This window comes from Scyliorhinus torazame, chromosome 29, assembly GCF_047496885.1.
Source record: "Scyliorhinus torazame isolate Kashiwa2021f chromosome 29, sScyTor2.1, whole genome shotgun sequence".
Lineage (NCBI taxonomy): Eukaryota > Metazoa > Chordata > Chondrichthyes > Carcharhiniformes > Scyliorhinidae > Scyliorhinus > Scyliorhinus torazame.
In genome coordinates this window covers 27,170,584-27,192,832 of record NC_092735.1, presented here as the reverse complement: position 1 = coordinate 27,192,832, position 22,249 = coordinate 27,170,584, and the positions used below count along the sequence as shown (strand labels likewise).

Genomic DNA, 22,249 nt, shown 5'->3' with positions numbered 1-22,249 from the left:
GCAGTCGGATCAATTTCTCAATTAGTTCAAGATTTCTGCTCTTCCAGCAAAAATAAAATACCCTCGGAAAGGAAACAGACATTCTTCATTTTAGAATACTATTTAGACACTAATGTCCTTGCTTTGATGAAATGTTCACAAAGACATCACATAGCACAATGAAAAATGAAATGAAAATGAAAATCGCTTATTGTCACAAGTAGGCATCAAAATGAAGTTACTGTGAAAAGCCCCTACTCGCCACATTCCGGCGCCTGTTCGGGGAGGCTGGTATGGGAATTGAACCGTGCTGCTGGCCTGCCTTGGTCTGCTTTAAAAGCCAGCGATTTAGCCCAGTGTGCTAAATCAGCCCCTCTAAGAGTTTCAGAATGACTGCACGGAAGAATGGAAATCACTGTTACATTGAATAGAACCATAGAACCCTACAGTGCAAAAAGAGGCCATACAACCCATCGCGTCTGCACCGATCCTATGAAAGAACACCCTACGTGGGCCTCGGTTTACTCCGCCACCCTATCCCCATAATCCCACCAAACCTCCAGGTCAATTTTTATCATCATGGCCAATCCACCTAACCTGCACATCTTTGGACTATGGGAGGAAACCCACACAGACACGGGGAGAATGTGCAAACTCCACACAGTCAGTGACCCGAGGCTGGATTGAACCCGGGTCCCATGCGCTGTGAGGCAACAGTCACTGTGCTTCGTGCCACCCCCTTTTTTTGTAACTCACTTACAAAAATCTACATGAAATATGCTACCTATTTTCAGCAGAGTATACTTGAGACACTGCTGTTTGGAGCCAGTGGATGTGGTATATTTGCAGCGACTTTGGACAAAGTCTTGCATACGTGATTAGTGTAAAATCAAAGCACATGGGATTAGAGGTAGTTATTTGAGATGGATAGAAAACTGGTTGGCAGACAGGAAACAAAGAGTAGGAATTAATAGGTCTTTTTCAAACTGGCAGGCAGTGATTGTGGATACTGCAGGGATTCACAGTATATATATTAATGATTTAGATAAGGGAACAAAATGTAATATTTCCAAATTTGCAGATGACACCAAGTAGGGTGGGCGGGCGAGCTGCGAGGAGGATGCAGAGATCCTTCAGTGTGATTTGGACAAGTTGAGTGAGTGGGCAAATGAATGGCAGATGCAGTATAATTTGGAGAGTTGCAAGGTTATCCACTTTGGTAGCAAAAACGAGAAGGCCGATTGTGATCTGAATGGCCATAAATTAGGACAGAGGAATGTTCAATGAGACCCGAGTGTCCTCGTACACCAATCACTGATGGTAAGCATGCGGTACAGCAGGCGGTAAAGAAGGCAAATGATATGTTGGCCTTCATAGCAAGAGGATTCCATAACAGGAGCAGGGATGTCTTGGCTGCAATTATCAGGGCCTTGGAGAGGCCACACCTGAATAGTGCGTGCAGTTTTGGTCTCCTTATCTGAAGAAGGATGTTCTTGCTCTGGAGAGAGTGCAGCAAAGGTTTACCAGACCGATTCCTGGGATGGCGGGACTGAGGAGAGATTGAATCAGTTAGGATTGTATTCGCTGGAGTTCAAATGAGGGGAGAGCTATAGAAAATAGAAACCTATAAAATTCTAACAGAACTGGACTGGGCAGATACAGGAAGGAAGTTCCCGATGGTGGGGGTGTCCAGACCAGGGATCACAATCTGAGGATACGGGATAGACCATTTAGGACAGAGATGCGGGGACATTTCTTCATCCAGAGAGTGGTCGGCCTGTGGAATTCGTTAACATAGGAAGTAGCTGATGCCAATACGTTGTATGTTTTCAAGCAGTTAGATACAACACTTAGGGCGAAAGAGATCAAAGGATATGGGGGCGGGGGGGGGGGGGGGAAGCAGGATTCATAAATATTAGTGTCACAAGTAGGCTTACATTAACACTGCAATGAAGTTACTGTGAAAATCCCCGAATCGCCACACTCCAGCGCCTGTTCGGGTACACAGAGCGAGAACTCAGAAAGTCCAATTCACCTAACAGCATGTGTGGGAGAAAACTGGAGCAGCCGGAGGAAACCCACGCAGATACGGGGAGAACATGCAGACTCCAGTCAGTAATTCAAGCCGGGAATCAAATCTGGGTTCCTGGTGCTGTGAAGCAACAGTGCTAACCACTGTTCTACCGTGCCACTCATTGGATGATCAGCCAGAGCTGGTCACCACAAAATAGGAAGGGTGTGATTGCACTGTAGGGGGTGCAGAAGCGATTCACCAGGATGTTGCCTGGGAGGAGCATTTAAGTTATATAGAGAGGATGGATAGGTTTGGGTTGTTTTTGTTCGAGAAGAGAAGATTGACAGGTGACCTGATCGAGGTATACAAGATTATGAGGGGCATGGACAGGGTGGATAGGGAGCAGCCGTTCTCCTTAGTTGAAGGGTCAGTTTGAGTGAACACAAGTTCACAGTCAGGAGCAGGAGGTTTAGAGTGGTGACGGTCTGGAATGCACTGCCTGGGAAGGTGGTACAGGCGGGTTGCCTCACATCCTTTTTAAAAAGAATGTGAAAGAGCACTTGCCCCATCATAACATTCAAGGCTATGGACCAAGTGCTGGCAAATGGGATTAGGTAGGCAGGTCAGGTGTATTTCTGCATCGGTGCAGACGCGATTGGCCAAAGGTCCTCCTCCTATTTTCTATGTTTCAATATTATAACAAGTTGCACAAATCCAAACATTTATGAAATCCATAATTATAGAAATAGTTTCATTCTTTTATAAATACATACAAGTATGGCCAAATCTAGTCAAAATTCAGATCTTCATTCCAAATATGTTGGGAGTTTTATAGCAGAAACTGAACATTAAAACAGTATGCGGTCCAAGATTAAAGGGCCATTATTAGATTACTAATATTGCTATTGCACTAAATGACATCTAATGTGGGTTTGTTTGTTTTTTTGAGTATCCAATTATAATTTTTTCCCCAATTAAGGTGCAATTTGGTGTCGTCATTCCACCTACCCTGCAATTCTTTTGGGTTGTGGGGGTGAGGCCCATGCAGACACGAGGAGAATGTGCAACCTCCACACAGTGACCAGAGGCCAGGATCGAAGCTGGATCCTTGACGCCGTAAGGCAGCAGTGCGAACCACTGCACCACTCACCTTTGAGTATCTACATGACCTGTGTTTATGATTGGGTGCAGCAATTGGCTGCATTATAGAATCATAGCAGGAGTTCACTTGTACCTCTGCCAGATCTTTGCAAGAGTGCTATCCAATTAATCACACTTTCCCCATAACCTTGCAAACCCTTCCCCTTCAAGTATTTATCCAAGTCCTTTTTGAAAATCATTAGATACGCTTCTGCTACCCTTTCAGGCACAGCACTCCATATCAATATGCCTTGTGAGAACAAATTTTGATTGCATCTCTGATTCTTTTGCCAGTTACCTCAAAAGTCGTGATATCTGATTACCAACCCCATGAACCACTGGAAACAGTTCTACCTTTTTATTCTATTAAAATCCTTCAGAACCTCAAGCGCCTTTATCAAATCCCTGCTTAACCTTCTCAGCTCTAAAAGAATTATATCTTCTCCAATCTCTCATCCTAATGGAAGACTCCCGGTCCCATTCCAGTAAATCTCCTCTACACCCTCTCGTGGCCTGAGCATTCTTTCTAATAGGCAGCATCCAGAATTTGACAGCATGCTCCAGGTGAAGCTGTAAGTATATTGATGGGAGAGTAGAAACAAATCATCTGTTCACAACATGTGAGGGATGGTGTACGTATGAATAGGTTCAGCTGCACGAGAGAAAGTATCCGCACACTGATGTACCATCAAGTATCGACAGAGGAGCCGGGAGAAAAACTGTGGCTTCAATCAGCTTAAAGACACCTGCTGGCAGCCGGTCCAAGAATGAGGGCAGGGCTGGAGGTTGGCCACCTTTATACATGAGCCCAAGGGGAAGAGCCACAGGCAGAGCCTGCAGGGACAAGCATGTAACAATACAACAGTGCATTACAATACTGGTTTACCACACACACACGCATGAGAGAGACACATGGATGCACAAAATGCAGGCAAAGCTGCAAAAGTGAAGCAGGAGGCCAGGGCAAAGAACCCAATCAGCCTCTTCTGCCCTGGACCTATTGATGACCATGTTAGCTAGAAATAGGAGCAGACCTCAGAGGAGGTCTGACATGCACAGCCCACTATGCACTGCATGGTCAAAGATCAGACTGAGAGCGCCCAAGCTCTGGTCATCCCCGTTGCCAGGCACCGAGACCCTGGCCGAGCCAGTTGCCAGGCACCCCGACCCTGACGCAGCCAGGCATCCGGACCCTGGTCCAACCTGTTGCCAGGCACCCAGATCCTGGCCCAGCCCTTTGCCAGGCACCCAGACCCTGGCCCAGCCCGTTGCCAGGCACCCGGACCATGGCCCAGCCCGTTGCCAGGCACCCAGACCCTGGCCCAGCCCTTTGCCAGGCACCCAGACCCTGGCCCAGCCCGTTGCCAGGCACCCAGACCCTGGCCCAGCCCGTTGCCAGGCACCCGGACCATGGCCCAGCCCGTTGCCAGGCACCCAGACCCTGGCTGAACCCGTTGCCGGGCTCCCGGACCCTGGCCCAGCCCGTTGCCAGGCACCCAGACCCTGGTCCAGCCCGTTGCCAGGCACCCGGACCCTGGCCCAGCCCGTTGCCAGGCACCCGGACCCTGGCCCAGCTCGTTGCCAGGCAGTGATTGACAGCTGCACCACCCCTCACGCAGGCCAAGTTCAAACTGCGGGCCCAACGTTCCATCCTCAACGGCCAACCGGGGCCCCGCGCAGCTCCTCAGCAGCAGCAGCAGCAGCGCCGCCGCTACCCCCGGCCTCGCGTGACGGCGATAATCCGCTCCCAGGCTCGCTCACCCTCCTGGAGTTACAGAGACCGGTGCCGATGAGGCTGAGCAGCAGGAATCGGCGCAGAAACGAGACCGTCTCCATCACAGCGAAACTACAACGCCCAATGCACCGTGGGATGGCGGCGGACCGTGCGCCCGCAGCATGACGGGACTCTGGAGGACCGGAACGCCCAGTGCAGTGAAGCCTGCCGGGACGGCGGAGGACTGTCTCTGGAGGTCCAGTAGCTTGGCCACCTTGGCCAAGTGCTGCATAATAGCAGACATATGCAGCCAGAGTGGTGGGAAAGGAGCCATTACCCTGAGCAGAGGTGTGGGAAAGGGCATAGATTTAAAGTGATTGGTAGAAGGTTTAGAAAGGAGGTGCAGGGGCAGCACAGTGGTTAGCACTGCTGTCTCACGGCACCGATGTCCCGGGTTCGATCCCGGCCCTGGGTCACTGTCCGTGTGGAGTTTGCACATTCTCCCCGTGATTGCTTTGGTTTTGCCCCCATAACCCAAAGATGTGCAGGGTAGGTGGACTGGCCGCACTAAATTGCCCCTTAATTGGAAAAAAATGAATTGGGTACTCTAAATTTATTTTTTAAAAAGAGAGGAGATGCAGGAAAGATTGTTTCATCCGGAGGACTTGTAGGGGTCTGGAACCCACTGCCCCGAGGCGGAGAGAGACGGGGTTTTAATCAGCGAGGGAATCGGGGGTTACGGGCGTAAGTCGGGAAGGTGCAGCTGGGGATGGTCGCATCAGATCCGTCACAATCTCATTGAATGGCGGGTGCTAACCTGATGGGCCGAATGAAAATGACATGAAAATCGTTATTGTCACAAGTAGGCTCCAAATGAAGTTACTGTGAAAAGCCCCTAGTCGCCACATTCCGGCGCCTGTTCGGGGACGCTGGTATGGGAATTGAACCGTGCTGCTGGCCTGCCTTGGTCTGCTTTAAAAGCCAGCTATTTAGCCCAGTGTGCTAAACCAGCCCTGGCAATTTTAGCGTGGCCAATCCACCTAGCCTGCCCATCTTTTGGGTTGTGGGGGCGAAACCCACACAAACACGGGGAGAATGTGCAAACTCCACACGGACAGTGACCCAGAGCCGGGATCGAACCTGGGACCTCGGCGCCGTGAGGCTGAAGGGCTAACCCACTGCACCACCGTGCTGCCCGCCTCCCTCCCATGTGTTGTGATCTAAGGGGTTGCAGAGGCAGGAACCCTCAACTCAGATTGCTGAGCCTTTGGCTTTGATCTTTAAGTCAACTTTGTCTACAAGAATAGTGCCAGAAGACTGGAGGATAGCAAATGTTGTCCCCTTGTTCAAGAAGGGGAGTAGAGACAATCCCGGTAACTATAGACCAGTGAACCTTCTGTTGGTGGCAAAATCTTGGAAATGTTTACAAGAGATAGGATGTATAATCATCTGGAAAGGAATAATTTGATTAGAGATAGTCAACACGGTTTTGTGAAGGGTAGGTCGTGCCTCACAAACCTTATTGAGTTCTTTGAGAAGGTGACCAAACAGGTGGATGAGGGTGTAGCGCACAATGACTTACGAGAGACCAGAAGTGATGAAGTCGATCCAGGCTTTATTAAGCGATGCTTGTCCCCAGCAGCTCAGCAACAGAATGAAGCTGCGGGGAGAAGCTCGGATTCTTATACTCCGCCTTCAGGGCGGAGCCAGAAGGCGGCAGATCCAACCAGGACCCGGGATCTGTCAGCCAATAGCATCTCGGCTTCACAGGTCCCACATGACCCCTAATATATACCACCACATTCACCCCTTGTTAAAAAGGAACCCGGCGTGGTGGTGGTTCGCATGGTGGTAGGGGTTTACAAGGCTGGCCCTGGAACAAATTTCGGACAGTGTTACTACAGCTTTAGCCCTACACTGGGCTATGTACAAGTTTGTGAGAACTATTTACAATATGAGCAAAAAACATTTTTTTTTTGTTACACCAACATTCTTGGTGTCACGCGGATTCCCCGAGTCGAGCGGGCGGTCTGGTCTTCCTCATCGATCGCCTCAGCCCCGGTAGTGGTGCAGGTGCTTGCTCGGGCGTTGTCGTCTCCGGGAGTGTTTCGCTGTTTGTTCCTGTTTTACTCGTGGGCGGGCACGGGAGGAGGACCGATCCCCCCGGGAAGGGGGCGGTCGCGGGGTGCGCTGGTGGCAGGGAGGGGATGATTGGTGTCGGGGGTGTATGTGTGTTTCCGGCGGGCGGCAGATCCCGCAGGGAGACCGTGTCCTGTCGGCCGTCGGGGTACGGGTAGGCGTACTGCGGGTTCGCGTGGAGAAGGTGAACCCTCTCGACCAACGGGTCCGATTTGTGCGCCCGCACATGTTTCCGGAGCAAGATGGGTCCTGGGGCCGCCAGCCAGGTCGGCAGCGACGTTCCGGAGGAGGACCTCCTGGGGAAGACAAGGAGGCGCTCATGAGGCGTTTGGTTAGTGGTGATACACAGCAGCGACCGGATGGAGTGGAGAGCGTCCGGAAGGACCTCCTGCCACCGGGAAACTGGGAGATCCCTGGACCGTAGGGCCAGTAGGACAGTCTTCCAGACCGTGCCGTTCTCCCTCTCTACTTGCCCGTTCCCCCGGGGGCTGTAGCTGGTCGTCCTGCTCGAGGCTATGCCCTTGCTGAGCAGGAACTGGCGCAGCTCGTCACTCATGAAGGAGGACCCCCTGTCGCTGTGGATATACGCGGGGCAACCGAACAAAGTGAATATGGTGCCAAGGGCTTTAATGACTGTGGCCGCTGTCATGTCGGGGCAGGGGATGGCGAAGGGGAAACGAGAGTACTCGTCCACCACGTTCAGGAAGTATGCGTTGCGGTCGGTGGAGGGGAGGGGCCCTTTGAAATCCAAACTGAGGCGTTCAAAGGGGCGGGAAGCCTTGATCAGGTGCGCTCTATCCGGCCTGAAAAAGTGCGGTTTGCACTCTGCGCAGATGTGGCAGTTCCTGGTGACTGTACGGACCTCCTCCACAGAGTAGGGGAGGTTGCGGGACTTTACGAAATGGTAGAATCGAGTGACCCCCCGGGTGGCAGAGGTCCTCGTGGAGGGCTTGGAGGCGGTCTATTTGTGCGTTGGCACATGTGCCGCGGGATAGGGCATCGGACGGCTCGTTCAGCTTTCCGGGACGATACAAGATCTCATAGTTGAAGGTGGAGAGCTCGATCCTCCACCTTAGGATCTTGTCATTCTTAATTTTGCCCCGCTGTGCATTATCGAACATGAAGGCTACCGACCGTTGGTCGGTGAGGAGAGTGAATCTCCTGCCGGCCAGGTAATGCCTCCAATGTCGCACAGCTTCCACTATGGCTTGGGCTTCCTTTTCCACTGAGGAGTGGCGGGAGAAAAAGGCCACGGGTCTGCCCGCTTGGTTAAGGGTGGCCGCCAGAGCTACGTCGGATGCGTCGTTCTCGACCTGGAAGGGGAGGGACTCGTCGATGGCACGCATCGTGGCTTTGCGATATCCGCTTTGCTGCGGCTGAAGGCCTGGCGAGCCTCTGTCAACAGGGGGAAGGTAGTGGTCTGTATTAGCGGGCGGGCCTTGTCTGTGTACTGGGGGACCCACTGGGCGTAATATGAAAAGAAACCCAGGCAACGTTTCAGGGCTTTGAAGCAGTGGGGGAGGGGGAATTCCATAAGGGGGCGCATGCGTTCAGGGTCGGGGCCTATTACTCCATTGCACACTACGTATCCCAGGATGGCCAAACGGTTTGTGCTAAAAACGCATTTTTCCTCGTTATATGTGAGGTTCAGGGCGTTAGCGGTCTGGAGGAACTTTTGGAGGTTGGCGTCATGGTCCTGCTGATCGTGGCCGCAGATGGTTACGTTGTCAAGATACGGGAAGGTGGCCTGCAACCCGTGCTGGTCAACCATTCGGTCCAGCTCCTGTTGGAAGACCGAGACCCCGTTCGTGACGCCAAATGGGACCCTTAGGAAGTGGTATAGACGCCCATCTGCCTCGAAGGCGGTGTACTTGCGGTCACCTGGGCGGATGGGGAGCTGGTGGAAGGCGGACTTGAGGTCCATGGTGGAAAATACCTTATACTGGGCAATCCGATTGACCATGTCGGATATGCGGGGGAGAGGGTACGCATCTAGCTGTGTGTACCTGTTGATGGTCTGACTATAGTCTACGACCATCCTTTGCTTCTCCCCGGTCTTTACTACTACCACCTGGGCTCTCCAGGGACTATTGCTGGCATGGATTATGCCTTCCTTCAGCAACCGCTGGACTTCAGACCGAATAAATATCCGGTCCTGGGCGCTGTACCGTCTGCTCCTAGTGGCGACGGGTTTGCAATCCGGGGTGAGGTTTGCAAACAAGGACGGATGTTCAACCTTGAGAGTTGCGAGGCCGCAGATAGTGAGTGGGGGTATTGGGCCGCCGAATTGGAATGTTAGGCTCTGCAGGTTACACTGGAAGTCTAATCCCAGTAATGTGGGCGCGCAGAGTTGGGGAAGGACGTAGAGCCTATAGTTCTTAAACTCCCTCCCTTGCACCGTTAGGTTTGCGATGCAGAACCCTTTGATCTCTACGGAATGGGATCCTGCAGCTAGGGAAATCTTTTGCGTGCTTGGATGGATGGTCAGAAAACAGCGTCTTACCGTGTCTGGGTGAATAAAACTTTCAGTGCTCCCGGAGACGATCAGGCATGGCGTCTCGTATCCGTTGACCAGCACCGTTGTTGTCGTCGTCTGGAGCGTCCGGGGCCGCGATTGATCCAGTGTCACTGAAGCCAGTCGTGGTAGTAGTGTCGCGGCGTCTTCTTCGGCCCCCGTGGAGCCGTCAATGCTGGGGTCCTTTGTTGTCAACCAAGATGGTGGTGTCCATGAATCGCACGCGGCCGGGGGTGGACAAAATGGCCGCCCCCATGGATTGCACGTGGTCGGGGGTGGACAAAATGGCCGCCCCCATGAATCGCACGGGGGGGCTGGCTGGGGGGTCACAAGATGGCGGCGCCCATCCTCCCCTCGTGGTGCCCGGGACCCAAAATGACGGCGCCCGCGGGTCGCACACGGGGCGTTGGGGGGGGGGGGGGGGTTGGGATGTGCTGGGCTCGTTCTTCTCCGGGGATTGCGGCGGCCCCCCGGGACCGGCATACTGCCGTGTAATGGCCCTTTTTGCCGCAGCTTTTACAAATAGCTGCGCGGGCCGGGCAGTGCCGCCGGGGGTGTTTTGTTTGTCCGCAGAAATAGCAGCAGGCCCCCCCGGGATGGTCTGGCGCTTTAACCGCGCAAGCTTGCCGGGGGGGGGGGGGGGGTTTGTCACGACGGGGGTCCACGGAGCCCAAGGGGCTGCCGCGCGGTCGGGGCCGTAGGCGCGGGTGTTTTGCGAGGCCACATCAAGGGAGGCTGCAAGGGCCCGTGCCTCTGAGAGTCCTAGCGACTCTCTTTCCAAAAGTCTTTGGCGGATTTGGGGAGAGTTCATACCTGCCACAAATGCATCACGAATTAGCAGGTCCGTGTGTTTGATCGCGTTCACCGGCGGGCAGCTGCAGCCTCGTCCCAAAATTAGCAGCGCGGCGTAGAATTCCTCTAGCGATTCTCCGGGACTTTGCCGTCTCGTCGCGAGTTGGTGGCGTGCGTAGACCTGGTTAACGGGCCGAACGTAGATGCCCTTCAGCAATGCGAGCGCCGTCGGGAAATCCTCTGCGTCTTCTATGAGAGGGTAAATTTCCGGGCTTACCCTCGAATGCATGACCTGCATTTTCTGGTCTTCTGTGATCCGGCCGGGGGGCGTTCGGAGGTAGCCTTCAAAGCATGCTTGCCAGTGTTTGAATACTGCTGCCGAGTTCGCTGCGTGGAGGCTGATCCGCAGGCATTCCGGGGCGATCCGGAGCTCCATAGTCTTTTAAGCTCGCTTAATAAATTGTAGCGCACAATGACTTACGAGAGACGAGAAGTGATGAAGTCAATCCAGGCTTTATTAAGCGATGCTTGTCCCCAGCAGCTCAGCAACAGAATGAAGCTGCGGGGAGAAGCTCGGGTTCTTATACTCCGCCTTCAGGGCGGAGCCAGAAGTCGGCAGATCCAACCAGGACCCGGGATCTGTCAGCCAATAGCATCTCGGCTTCACAGGTCCCACATGACCCCTAATACATACCACCACAGAGGGTAAAGCAGTTGATGTGGTGTATATGGATTTCAGTAAAGCGTTTGATAAGGTTCCCCACAGTAGACTACTGCAGAAAATACGGAGGCATGGGATTCAGGGTGATTTAGCAGTTTGGATCAGAAATTGGCTAGCTGGAAGAAGACAAAGGGTGGTGGTTGATGGGAAATGTTCAGACTGGAGTCCAGTTACTAGTGGTGTACCACAAGGATCTGTTTTGGGGCCACTGCTGTTTGTCATTTTTCTAAGGATGGGTGAGTAAATTTGCAGATGACACTAAAGTCGGTGGAGTTGTGGACAGTGCGAAAGGATGTTACAAGTTACAGAGGGATATAGATAAGCTGCAGCGCTGGGCTGAGAGGTGGCAAATGGAGTTTAATGCAGAAAAGTGTGAGGTGATTCATTTTGGAAGGAATAACAGGAAGACAGAGTACTGGGCTAATGGTAAGATAGTGTGGATGAGCAGAGAGATCTCGGTGTCCATGTACATAGATCCCTGAAAGTTGCCACCCAGGTTGAGAGGGTTGTTAAGAAGGCGTACGGTGTGTTAGTTTTTATTGGTAGAGGGATTGAGTTTCGGAGCCATGAGGTCATGTTGCAGCTGTACAAAACTCTGGTGCGGCCGCATTTGGAGTATTGCGTGCAATTCTGGTCGCCGCATTATAGGAAGGATGTGGAAGCATTGGAAAGGGTGCAGAGGAGATTTACCAGAATGTTGCCTGGTATGGAGGGAAGATCTTATGAAGAAAGGCTGAGGGACTTGAGGCTGTTTTCGTTAGAGAGAAGAAGGTTAAGAGGTGACTTAATTGAGGCATACAAGATGATTAGAGGATTGGATAGGGTGGACAGTGAGAGCCTTTTTCCTCGGATGGTGATGTCTAGCACGAGGGGACATAGCTTTAAATTGAGGGGAGATAGATATAAGACAGATGTCAGAGGTAGGTTCTTTACTCAGAGAGTAGTAAGGGCATGGAATTCCCTGCCTGCAACAGTAGTGGACTCGCCAACACTAAGGGCATTCAAATGGTCATTGGATAGACATATGGACGATAAGGGAATAGTGTAGATGGGCTTTAGAGTGGTTTCACAGGTCGGCGCAACATCGAGGGCCGAAGAGCCTGTACTGCGCTGTAATGTTCTATGTTCATTTCAAAGGTGTCTGGATAGGGTGGCGCCGTGGTTAGCGCTGCTGCCTCACGGCGCCGAGGTCCCAGGTTCGATCCCGGCTCTGGATCACAGTCCTTGTGGAGTTTGCACATTCTCCCCGTGTTTGCGTGGGTTTCGACCCCACGTGGGGCGGCACGGTAGCACGGTGGTTAGCACTGTTGCTTCACAACTCCAGAGGCCCAGGATTGATTCCCGGCTTGGGTCACTGTCTGTGCGGAGTCTGCACGTTCTCCCCGTGGCTGCATGGGTTGACTCCTGGTGCTCTGGTTTCCTCCCACGGTCCAAAGATGTGCGGGTTAAGTGAATTGGCCATGATAAATTGCCCTTAGTGTCCAAAAAGTTAAAGTAGGGCTACTGGGTTACGGGGATAGGGTGGAGGTGTGGGCTTAAGCAGGGTGCTCTTTCCAAGGGCCGGTGCAGACTCGATGGGCCGAATGGCCTCCTTCTGCCCTGTAAATTCTATGAAAACCCAAAAAGATGCACAGGATAGGTGGATTGGCCACGCTAAAATTGCCCCTTAATTGGAAAAAATAAAAAGAGTCTGGATTTGCGCTTGAGTGGTGGAAGTGTTTCTGTATTTTCTAAAATACAGGTAAAAAAAGTAGGGTGAGAAAATGGCAATGTGTGAATTGCTCCTTCGGAGCTAGCAGAGCCATGGTGGGCTGAAGGGCCCGTGCTGTAACGGTTCCATGATTCTAACCATCCCACTGCTGCCCCTGCTATTGCCCTCACCTATGTAATTCTAAAGCTGCTATTTGCTCTCAAATCTCCCGTTGCCTTCAATATTCTGTGTGGTTTAATCAATTTGCAATTATATAGCACCTTTCGCAACCACCAGATGTCTTGGAGCACTTTACAGCAAATTAAGCACTTTTGAAGTCACCATTGCAATGTAGAAAACGCAGTGGTCAATTTGCCCACAGCAGCAAGCGCCCACAATTAGCAATGTGATCCATAGTTTCCCTACAAGGTGGAAGGAGGCCATTCGGTCTATCAAATCTGCACTGACCCTCTGAAAGAGCAGCCTGCCTGGATCCATTCCCTTGCTCTATCCCCGTAACCCCACCGAGCTTGCACATCTTTGGGCACTAAGGGGCAATTTAGCATGGCCAATCCACCTAACCTGCACATCTTTGGACTGCGGGAGGAAACCGGAGCACCCGGAGGAAACCCATGTGGACTCAATCGGCTCATCGAAAAAGTCAGCCCCTCCAACAATGCCGCACACGGGTGTCAGACTTGATTTTTATGCTCAAATTCTGAACTGGGACTTGAACTAAGCCAGAACTGCCAATGTAAAGTTTCAGTGTTCCGTGTTCGGTCTTCATTGATGCACAATGGCAGTTCCAAGTTGTTAAAGGCACAATATGTCCTCATATTAATTAGTGTGACTCCCCAGCACTTCCTTCAATTCCATACTTTTTCTGCAATCTCCCTCATTAATCATAGAAATGCAGAGCAGGAGGTTCATGCAGCCTGTCCTTGTGACGGTGATTTGAACAGTTGTCCGAATAGGTCCCAGTTTGTTGCCTATAACCATGCCAATTACTCCTTCATGGACATATCCTACTGTCTTTTGAAAGTTCCTACACACTCTGTTTCCACAACCTTTTCAAGCTCGATGTTCCGGATCTTAATAACTCTGTGTGAAATAATTTTTCCTTATTTTCCCTCTAGTTCTTTTTCCACTAATTATAAATCTATGATTTCTATGGTTACCAACCCACTTGCCAGAGGAAACAGTTTTGCCCTATTTGCTCTGTCAAAATCCCTCAGAATGTTCCGTTTATCTTAACAGATCAATTACAGATTTTCCTATCTCTCCACATAATTGAAGTCCCTCATCCCTGATATCACCCTGCTGATAAACCCCTGTGCCTCCACAAGTACTTTCACATCTGGACACACACGGTGGCGCAGTGGTTAGCACTGCCACCTCACAGCGCCAGGGACGCAAGTTCAATTCCAGCTGTGGGTGCACCTGGATCTCGGGGACTGCAGCGGGTTCAAAAAGGCAGCTCACCACCACCTTAAGGACAATTAGGGATGGACAACAAATGCTGGCCTAGCCAGTAACACCCACGCTCTGTGTAAGTTTCATTGTGCCACCTCCAACTTATTTTTTGCTAGGACATCAAAACTGTGGAATTCGTTACCACCAGTAATTGTCCCATCTTCTTATAATATACCGGCTTGGCATCACCAGGCCCTGGATTGTCCTGTCCACCATTTTGAAATTTGAGAGGTGTCTGTGGATGCTTTTTAAAAGGGCGCTCTACATTTCCCTCAAAACTTATTTGTTCAGAATGCAATAATGAAGTACAAAAAACCCTGTAAACTTCAAAGAATTAGATCGTTTTTCATTAAAGTATGTTAATGGACTTGCTGCATGCACCTAAGCCGCCATTTTGAAATGCTGCCAAGTGACTGAACTGCAGTCGGATGTTTCCATTCACCTTGACTTCTAAGTAAAGCAGTTAATGCGGGCTGATGACTCATTAACCACTTCAAAAACCGGGGGTGAATAACTGGTTGGGAAGCACATAAATGAGGATTAAAAGGATGAGCAGAGAGAGGATCAAATGTCGACTGGAACATGATGGTTGCTATGGATATATCAACACTTGTCAAATCGGAGGTATAAGACTTCCAGTCACATGCCGTCCAGCCAACTTCAGAGGAATTATCACGAGCCCGGAAAATCTTCAGACGCTCCACCAAATAAATTGCGTAAACTTTTAAAGTTAAGGGCAGCACTGTGGCGAGGTGGTTAGCACTGCTGCCTCACAGCTGCATGGAAAACCCCACTCCCCCAAACCCAATCCAAAATGGCTGGGCCCTATCCCCAACCCAGCCTGACCCGACGACCCCCAACCACATGGCTCAACCCGACCTGCCCCCCTCCCCACCAATGTGGCCACACCCCATTGCACTGACCCCCCCCCCCCCCCCCCATGTCCGACCTCCCCATGTCCAACCCTCCCAACCACCCCCTCGATGTCTGACCCCACCCCCGCCCCCCACTTACCTTATCTCCGGCCTGTTATTTTCAAGGGTATCTTTAAACTCACTTACTTTACGGCGACCAATACCATTGAAAAGTGGGGGGGGGGGGGTCCTCTTTCACTCCGCTTCTTTTAGACTCCAACACTGGACTCAGTGACCTGCCTGAATCTCACCTAGCCAGAGAATCAGGAAGGTTGGACAGGACAGGCACTGAAGAAAATCGGCGCATGCAAGTGGGTACCATGAGGCGCTCCAAAGCTGATTGCCATCCCGAGGAAGTTGTGGCCCATTATTATAATTTAAATATGTTACAGTACTTCTTTAAGGGGCTGTTTGTTAATTCGTTCATCTCTTTATCTGAGATGCTGAGATTATCTGAGGGAAAGAGTAGGACCAGTCAAGGACAGGGATGGGAAGTTGTGTGTGGAGTCTGAAGAGATAGGAGAGATACTAAATGAATATTTTTCGTCAGTATTCACTCAGGAAAAAGATAATGTTGTGGAGGAGAATGCTGAGACCCAGGCTATTAGAATAGATGGCATTGAGGTACGTAGGGAAGAGGTGTTGGCAATTCTGGACAGGCTGAAAATAGATAAGTCCCCGGGGCCTGATGGGATTTATCCTAGGATTCTCTGGGAGGCCAGGGAAGAGATTGCTGGACCTTTGGCTTTGATTTTTATGTCATCATTGGCTACAGGAATAGTGCCAGAGGACTGGAGGATAGCAAATGTGGTCCCTTTGTTCAAAAGGGGAGCAGAGACAACCCCGGCAACTATAGACCGGTGAGCCTCACGTCTGTAGTGGGTAAAGTCTTGGAGGGGATTATAAGAGACAAGATTTATAATCATCTAGATAGGAATAATATGATCAGGGATAGTCAGCATGGCTTTGTGAAGGGTAGGTCATGCCTCACAAACCTTATCGAGTTCTTTGAGAAGGTGACTGAACAGGTAGACGAGGGTAGAGCAGTTGATGTGGTGTATATGGATTTCAGTAGAGCGTTTGATAAGGTTCCCCACGGTAGGCTATTGCAGAAAATACGGTGGCTGGGGATTGAGGGAGATTTAGAGATGTTGATCAGAAATTGGCTAGCTGAAAGAAGACAGAGGGTGGTGGTTGATGGGAAATGTTCAGAATGGAGTTCAGTTACAAGTGGCGTACCACAAGGATCTGTTCTGGGGCCGTTGCTGTTTGTCATTTTTATCAATGACCTAGAGGAAGGCGCAGAAGGGTGGGTGAGTAAATTTGCAGACGATACTAAAGTCGGTGGTGTTGTCGACAGTGTGGAAGGATGCAGCAGGTTACAGAGGGATATAGATAAGCTGCAGAGCTGGGCTGAGAGGTGGCAAATGGAGTTTAATGTAGAGAAGTGTGAGGTGATTCACTTTGGAAGGAATAACAGGAATGCGGAATATTAGGCTAATGGTAAAGTTCTTGGAAGTGTGGATGAGCAGAGGGATCTAGGTGTCCATGTACATAGATCCCTGAAAGTTGCCACCCAGGTTGATAGGGTTGTGAAGAAGGCCTATGGAGTGTTGGCCTTTATTGGTAGAGGGATTGAGTTCCGGAGTCAGGAGGTCATGTTGCAGCTGTACAAAACTCTGGTACGGCCGCATTTGGAGTATTGCGTACAGTTCTGGTCACCGCATTATAGGAAGGACGTGGAGGCTTTGGAGCGGGTGCAGAGGAGATTTACCAGGATGTTGCCTGGTATGGAGGGAAAATCTTATGAGGAAAGGCTGATGGACTTGAGGTTGTTTTAGTTGGAGAGAAGAAGGTTAAGAGGAGACTTAATAGAGGCATACAAAATGATCAGGGGGTTAGATAGGGTGGACAGTGAGAGCCTTCTCCCGCGGATGGAAATGGCTGGCACGAGGGGACATAGCTTTAAACTGAGGGGTAATAGATATAGGACAGAGGTCAGAGGTATGTTCTTTACTCAAAGAGTAGTGAGGCCGTGGAATGCCCTACCTGCAACAGTAGTGAACTCGCCAACATTGAGGGCATTTAAAAGTTTATTGGATAAACATATGGATGATAATGGCATAGTGTAGGTTAGATGGCTTTTGTTTCGGTGCAACATCGTGGGCCGAAGGGCCTGTACTGCGCTGTATCGTTCTATGTTCTATGCTCAAGAGAGTATAAAGGGACAATTTAATTTGATAATTTTCAGTTAAAATTTGGTATCTGTTACAGTGAAGTTACAGTGCCTCTTTGCATGGGTTGTTCATTGGGTTATTTGTTTCTGTGTCTCAGAGTCGGTCTGCTACCTGCAGACTGGAGGATCCCGCCTACGGAGAATTCCGCTGACCGTTTTTAATTCTCTTTCTTTGGGCTTGATTAAAAAAAACAATAAATTGCAATCCTATTAAGAAGACAAAGGATTGATAACCAGCTAAAAAAGGCAACCTGCATGGAATGAAAAGAGGACGTCCAGACCCCCACCCCCCCCCTATTTACAACCCCCACCCCCCCCCTCATCCCACCACAGAAAGGTGTGAATGACCCCATCTCCTGTTGGATTTCACACTATCTTTAAACTCTTCAAAGGTTGTTGAGATGGGACATCAGAATCCAATTTTCTGTTCTACAAAACAATGTCTAGAACAGCAGTGGTAATTGAATTACTCTGGAATATACAGCCAGCAGGGCTTTTAAGTTTTACCAAGCCAGAGGGAGCGCAAGGACGATCAGAATGTTACATTGAAAAGTTGCAAGAAAGCGGTTTCTCTCTCTCCCGTGCGGAGATAGTGCGCCCAGATTTGGAAAGTAACCACCCTGAGAAGAGAAATTTACTGCAAACCGACATCTTTTGGGAATAATAAATGTGGAAGTCTGCTCCATACAACTACGTCCAAGAAGACAACAGAACAAAATAGCCACAATGTGGAATCGCCACATTGAGACCAGCTAAAGGACAGTTAATGGTATGTGCTTGTGATTGTTTATCTTCTTCACAAACTGTAAAACATCTTTAAGCCTATTTACTATCTGCACTAGTGTCTGTGTGGGCCCAGGGAACGTGTGTGACGTGCGAATGGTGCATGCGGCTTACTTTAAATTTGGGAAGTATAATAATATAATAATCGCTTATTGTCACGAGTGGGCTTCAATGAAGTTATTGTGAAAAGCCCCTAGTCGTCACATTCCGGCGCCTGTTCGGGGAGGCTGGTGGAGCCAATAAACCTGTCCTGTTCTTTTGTTTAAGCAAAGAAAACCCGTCTGGCTAATCCTGAATAACTTGAAAGCGTACACAGTGAGACTCCTGCAGTATTGGCAGAGCACATCCTCACTAAAACCATTTTAAAAATCTGTTCCGGTCAGACTTGAGGTGTTCTCCAAGAGGGGAGTGTATTTTTTTTCCCAATCCTCACGAGGCCAAGACACATGCCTTGTTTCATCCTTCGGCATCTGGCTTGGAATGGAGTTAACATGAGGCCAGAGGACGGTTATGCACTGCTGCCTCATGGCGCCGAGGACCCAGGTTCGATCCCGGCTCTGGGTCACTGTCCGTGTGGAGTTTGCAGTCTCCCCGTGTTTGCGTGGGTTTCGTCCCCACAACCCAAAAGATGTGCAGGGTAAGTGGATAGGCCGCGCTAAATTGCCCCTTAATTGAAAAAAATTGGGTACACTAAATTTATATTAAAAAAACATGAGGTCAGGAAATGTGCCGTGTAAATACTGATCTTTCTATTGATATAATTCAAGGAAGAGATGGAACTGGAGCCAATGTCAACACTTAGTCCATTTATTTCAAGCCTTTTTAGACATACAGGTTTGATACAATTAGCAGCTGACAGTAATAGCAACACCAACCATTTCCAGGTTTCAGGCACATTTCATCATCGTTGAGATGCCGACCACCCTCCCACACATTATTAAATATATTTTTACAGATTAATGACGGATTGCCTCTGATCCTGGAAGAAAGGGGGAGTTGAAACCTTGGATCAACAGGGAGATGAATGATGAGTCGAAGCGGGGATAGGGATTGCTGGTGGGCGATAAGGACGGCCGCAATGTTGCCGAGACGTCACAAAAACAACGAGTGTAATCCCGCTCGACAGAGGCACTGTCTACGGAGAGTCCCGTCAGTCTACCGCTGCACACTAATCAGAATTACTCCAGACAAAACGGAGAAAGCGCCCTTGCAGGTCCGGCAAGCATCTGCAGAGAGAGAAACAGTTTCACAGTTTCAGGCGAAGGTGCCTTCAGCAGAACTGGGAAAGGTTAGAGCTGCGACTGATTTTAAGCAAGGCCAGAGGCAGAGAAAAAGATTGGGGGGAGGGGCGTGGTGGGAGTGGAGAACAAGTCTGTGTGTGGAAGTCAGGAGTGTGTCAAACAGCAAGCACAAAGCTGTTTTCTTCAAAAATCAGTTTCATTGATTGCGAAAAGTTTTGAGGTTGATATACCTTCAATTCACCAAGAGGCCGAGAGCACGAGTGAACATAAGGCTTTATTAGTCGTGACTTGCCTAGCCAGAGTCGGTTGTGCAGATGAGTGCCACCCGCAGGTGGCCAGGTTATATATGGCCCCGGTGAGGGCGGAACCAGAGGTGGAGCCGCCGGAGTTACAGTACAGTACCTGGAAGCAGCTCGTATCACCACTTCCAGCTCAAAGGTTACATTAGGTGGATACAATGGTTACAGTGTCATGCATTATGGTGAATACATTCACCACATTCACCCCCTGTTAAAAAATCAAGTCCAGCGGGGGTGACATGGGGTCATTACATATTCAGTCTCTCTGGAGGCCGAATCGTTCTCTTCGACCTCCTCAGCTCTGGCGGTGCGGCGGGCATGGTTGTTGCAGGTGGTGACTCCAGGGGCATTGTGTCTGGAGCTGGAGACTCAGTCCGGCGAGTCGGAGATGATTGGGGTGTGGGGGTAGGCAGCGGGGTGGTGGGTGGCGGCAGTGTCGGCCCGGGACAGTACAGGAAATCCAGGGGGGGTACGGGGCGCTGGGGGTGGGGGCAGGTAGAGGGGGGGGGCGCGTTGGCAGGGGAACCAGCTGGTGCCAGGTCTGGTAGGGAGACCGTATCTTGACGTCCGTCCTGGTGTGCGATGTAGGCGTACTGGGGGTTGGCGTGGAGCAGCTGGACCCTCGACCAGTGGGTCGGTCTTATGGCTCCTCATGTGTCTCCGGAGAAGGACAGGTTCCGTAGTTGACAGCCAAGGTGGAAGCGAGACCCCGGAGATGGACTTCCTGGGGAAGATAAACAAACAATTGTGAGGGGTTTCATTCGTGGCTGTGCAGAGGAGTGATCTGATGGAGTGGAGGGCATCGGGGAGGACCACCTGCCAGCGGGGGATTGGAAGACTTCTAGACCTGAGGGTCAGAAGGACGGCCTTCCATACCGTCACGTTCTCCCTCTCCACCTGGCCGTTTCCCTGCGGTTTATAGCTCGTAATCCTGCTCGAGGCGATGCCTTTACTGAGCAGGTACTGACGTAGCTCATCGCTCATGAATGATGTACCCCGTCGCTGTGGATGTAGGGAAACTGAACAGTGTGAAGATGCTGTGCAGTGCCTTTATTACAGTGGCCGAGGTCATGTCGGGGCAGGGGACTGCAAAGGGGAAGCGGGAGTACTCGTCGATGACGGTGAGAAAATATATAGTACGGTTGGTGGAGGGGAGGGGCCCTTTGAAATCGATACTTAGGCGTTCAAAGGGGCGGTAGGCCTTTATCAGGTGGGCCTTGTCTGGCCGGTAGAAGTGCGGTTTGTACTCCGCGCAGACCTGGCAGTCCCTGATCATTGCCTTGACCTCCTCGGTGGAGAAGGGCAGATTGCGGGCCTTAATGAAGTGGGTAAGCCGGGTGACCCCCGGGTGACAGAGGTCATTGTGGATAGCCTGAAGTCGGTCATCTTGCGCGCTGGCGCATGTGCCAGGGGACAGGGCATCTGGGGGCTCGTTGAGCTTCTCAGGACGATACTTGATATCGTAATTGTAGGTGGAGAGTTCGATCCTCCACCTCAGGATTTTGTCATTTTTTATTTTGCCCCGTTGTGCGTTGTCGAACATGAAGGCGACCGACCGCTGGTCGGTGACGAGGGTGAACCTCCTACCGGCTAGGTAGTGCCTCCAGTGCCGCACGGCTTCCACTATGGCTTGTGCTTCCTTCTCGACTGATGGGTGTAGAATTTCGGAAGCGTGGAGGGTCCTGGACAAGAATACTACTGGCCTGCCCGCCTGGTTGAGGGTGGCGGCCAGGGCGACGTCTGACACATCGCTCTCTACCTGGAAGGGGACGGACTCATCCACCGCGTGCATTGCGGCCTTGGTGATGTCGGCCTTGATGCGGCTGAAGGCCGAGCGGGCCTCATCCGTCAGGGGAAGCTGGTGGTTTGAATAAGTGGGCGGGCTTTGTCCGCGTAGTTGGGGACCCACTGGGCATAGTAGGAGAACAGCCCCCGGCATGGTTTTACGGCCTTGAGGCTGTGGGGAGGGGGGAGTTCTGTGAGTGGGCGCATACGGCCGGGTTTGGGCCCTAGGACTCCGTTCTCCACGACGTATCCGAGGATGGCCAGTCGGGTAGTACGGAAGATGCACTTCTCTTTGTTGTACGTGAGGTTGAGGGATTGGGCGGCCTGGAGAAACCTCTGAAGGTTGGCGTCATGGTCCTGCTGATTATGGCCGCAGATGGTCACGTTTTCCAGGTACGGGCATGTCGCCCGCAAACCGTACTGGTCCACCATTCGGTCCATCATTCTCTAAAAGACCGAGACCCCATTAGTGACGCCGAAGGGAACTCTGAGGAAGTGGAAGAGTCGGCCGGCTGCTTCAAAGGCAGTGAAGTGGCGCTTTTCCGGGCGGATTGGGAGCTGGTGGTAGGCCGACTTCAGATCGACCGTGGAGAACACCCGGTACTGCGCGATCTGGTTGACCATCTCCGCTATGCGGGGGAGGGGGTACGCATCCAGTTGCGTGAACCATGTAATTGTCTGGCTGTAGTCCACAACCATCCGGTTCTTTTCCCCGGTCTGGATGACCATGACTTGCGCTCTCCAGGGGCTGTTGCTGGCCTCTATGATTCCTTCACTCAACAGTCGTTGGACCTCCGACTTGATAAATACCATG

At 51.1% G+C, this 22,249-nt stretch overlaps 1 protein-coding gene across 1 annotated transcript in view; it reads right to left on the bottom strand.

The window, feature by feature from the left end:
• The window catches only part of emc10 (ER membrane protein complex subunit 10), a 45,145-nt gene extending 40,106 nt beyond the window's left edge, over positions 1 to 5,039 (bottom strand). The window contains exon 1 of the mRNA XM_072492269.1: positions 4,895 to 5,039. Coding sequence (XP_072348370.1) covers positions 4,895 to 4,969 — 75 coding nt within the window. The 5' untranslated portion in view covers positions 4,970 to 5,039. The remainder of the gene's footprint in view (positions 1 to 4,894) is intronic.
• Positions 5,040 to 22,249: the final 17,210 nt, after the last annotated feature.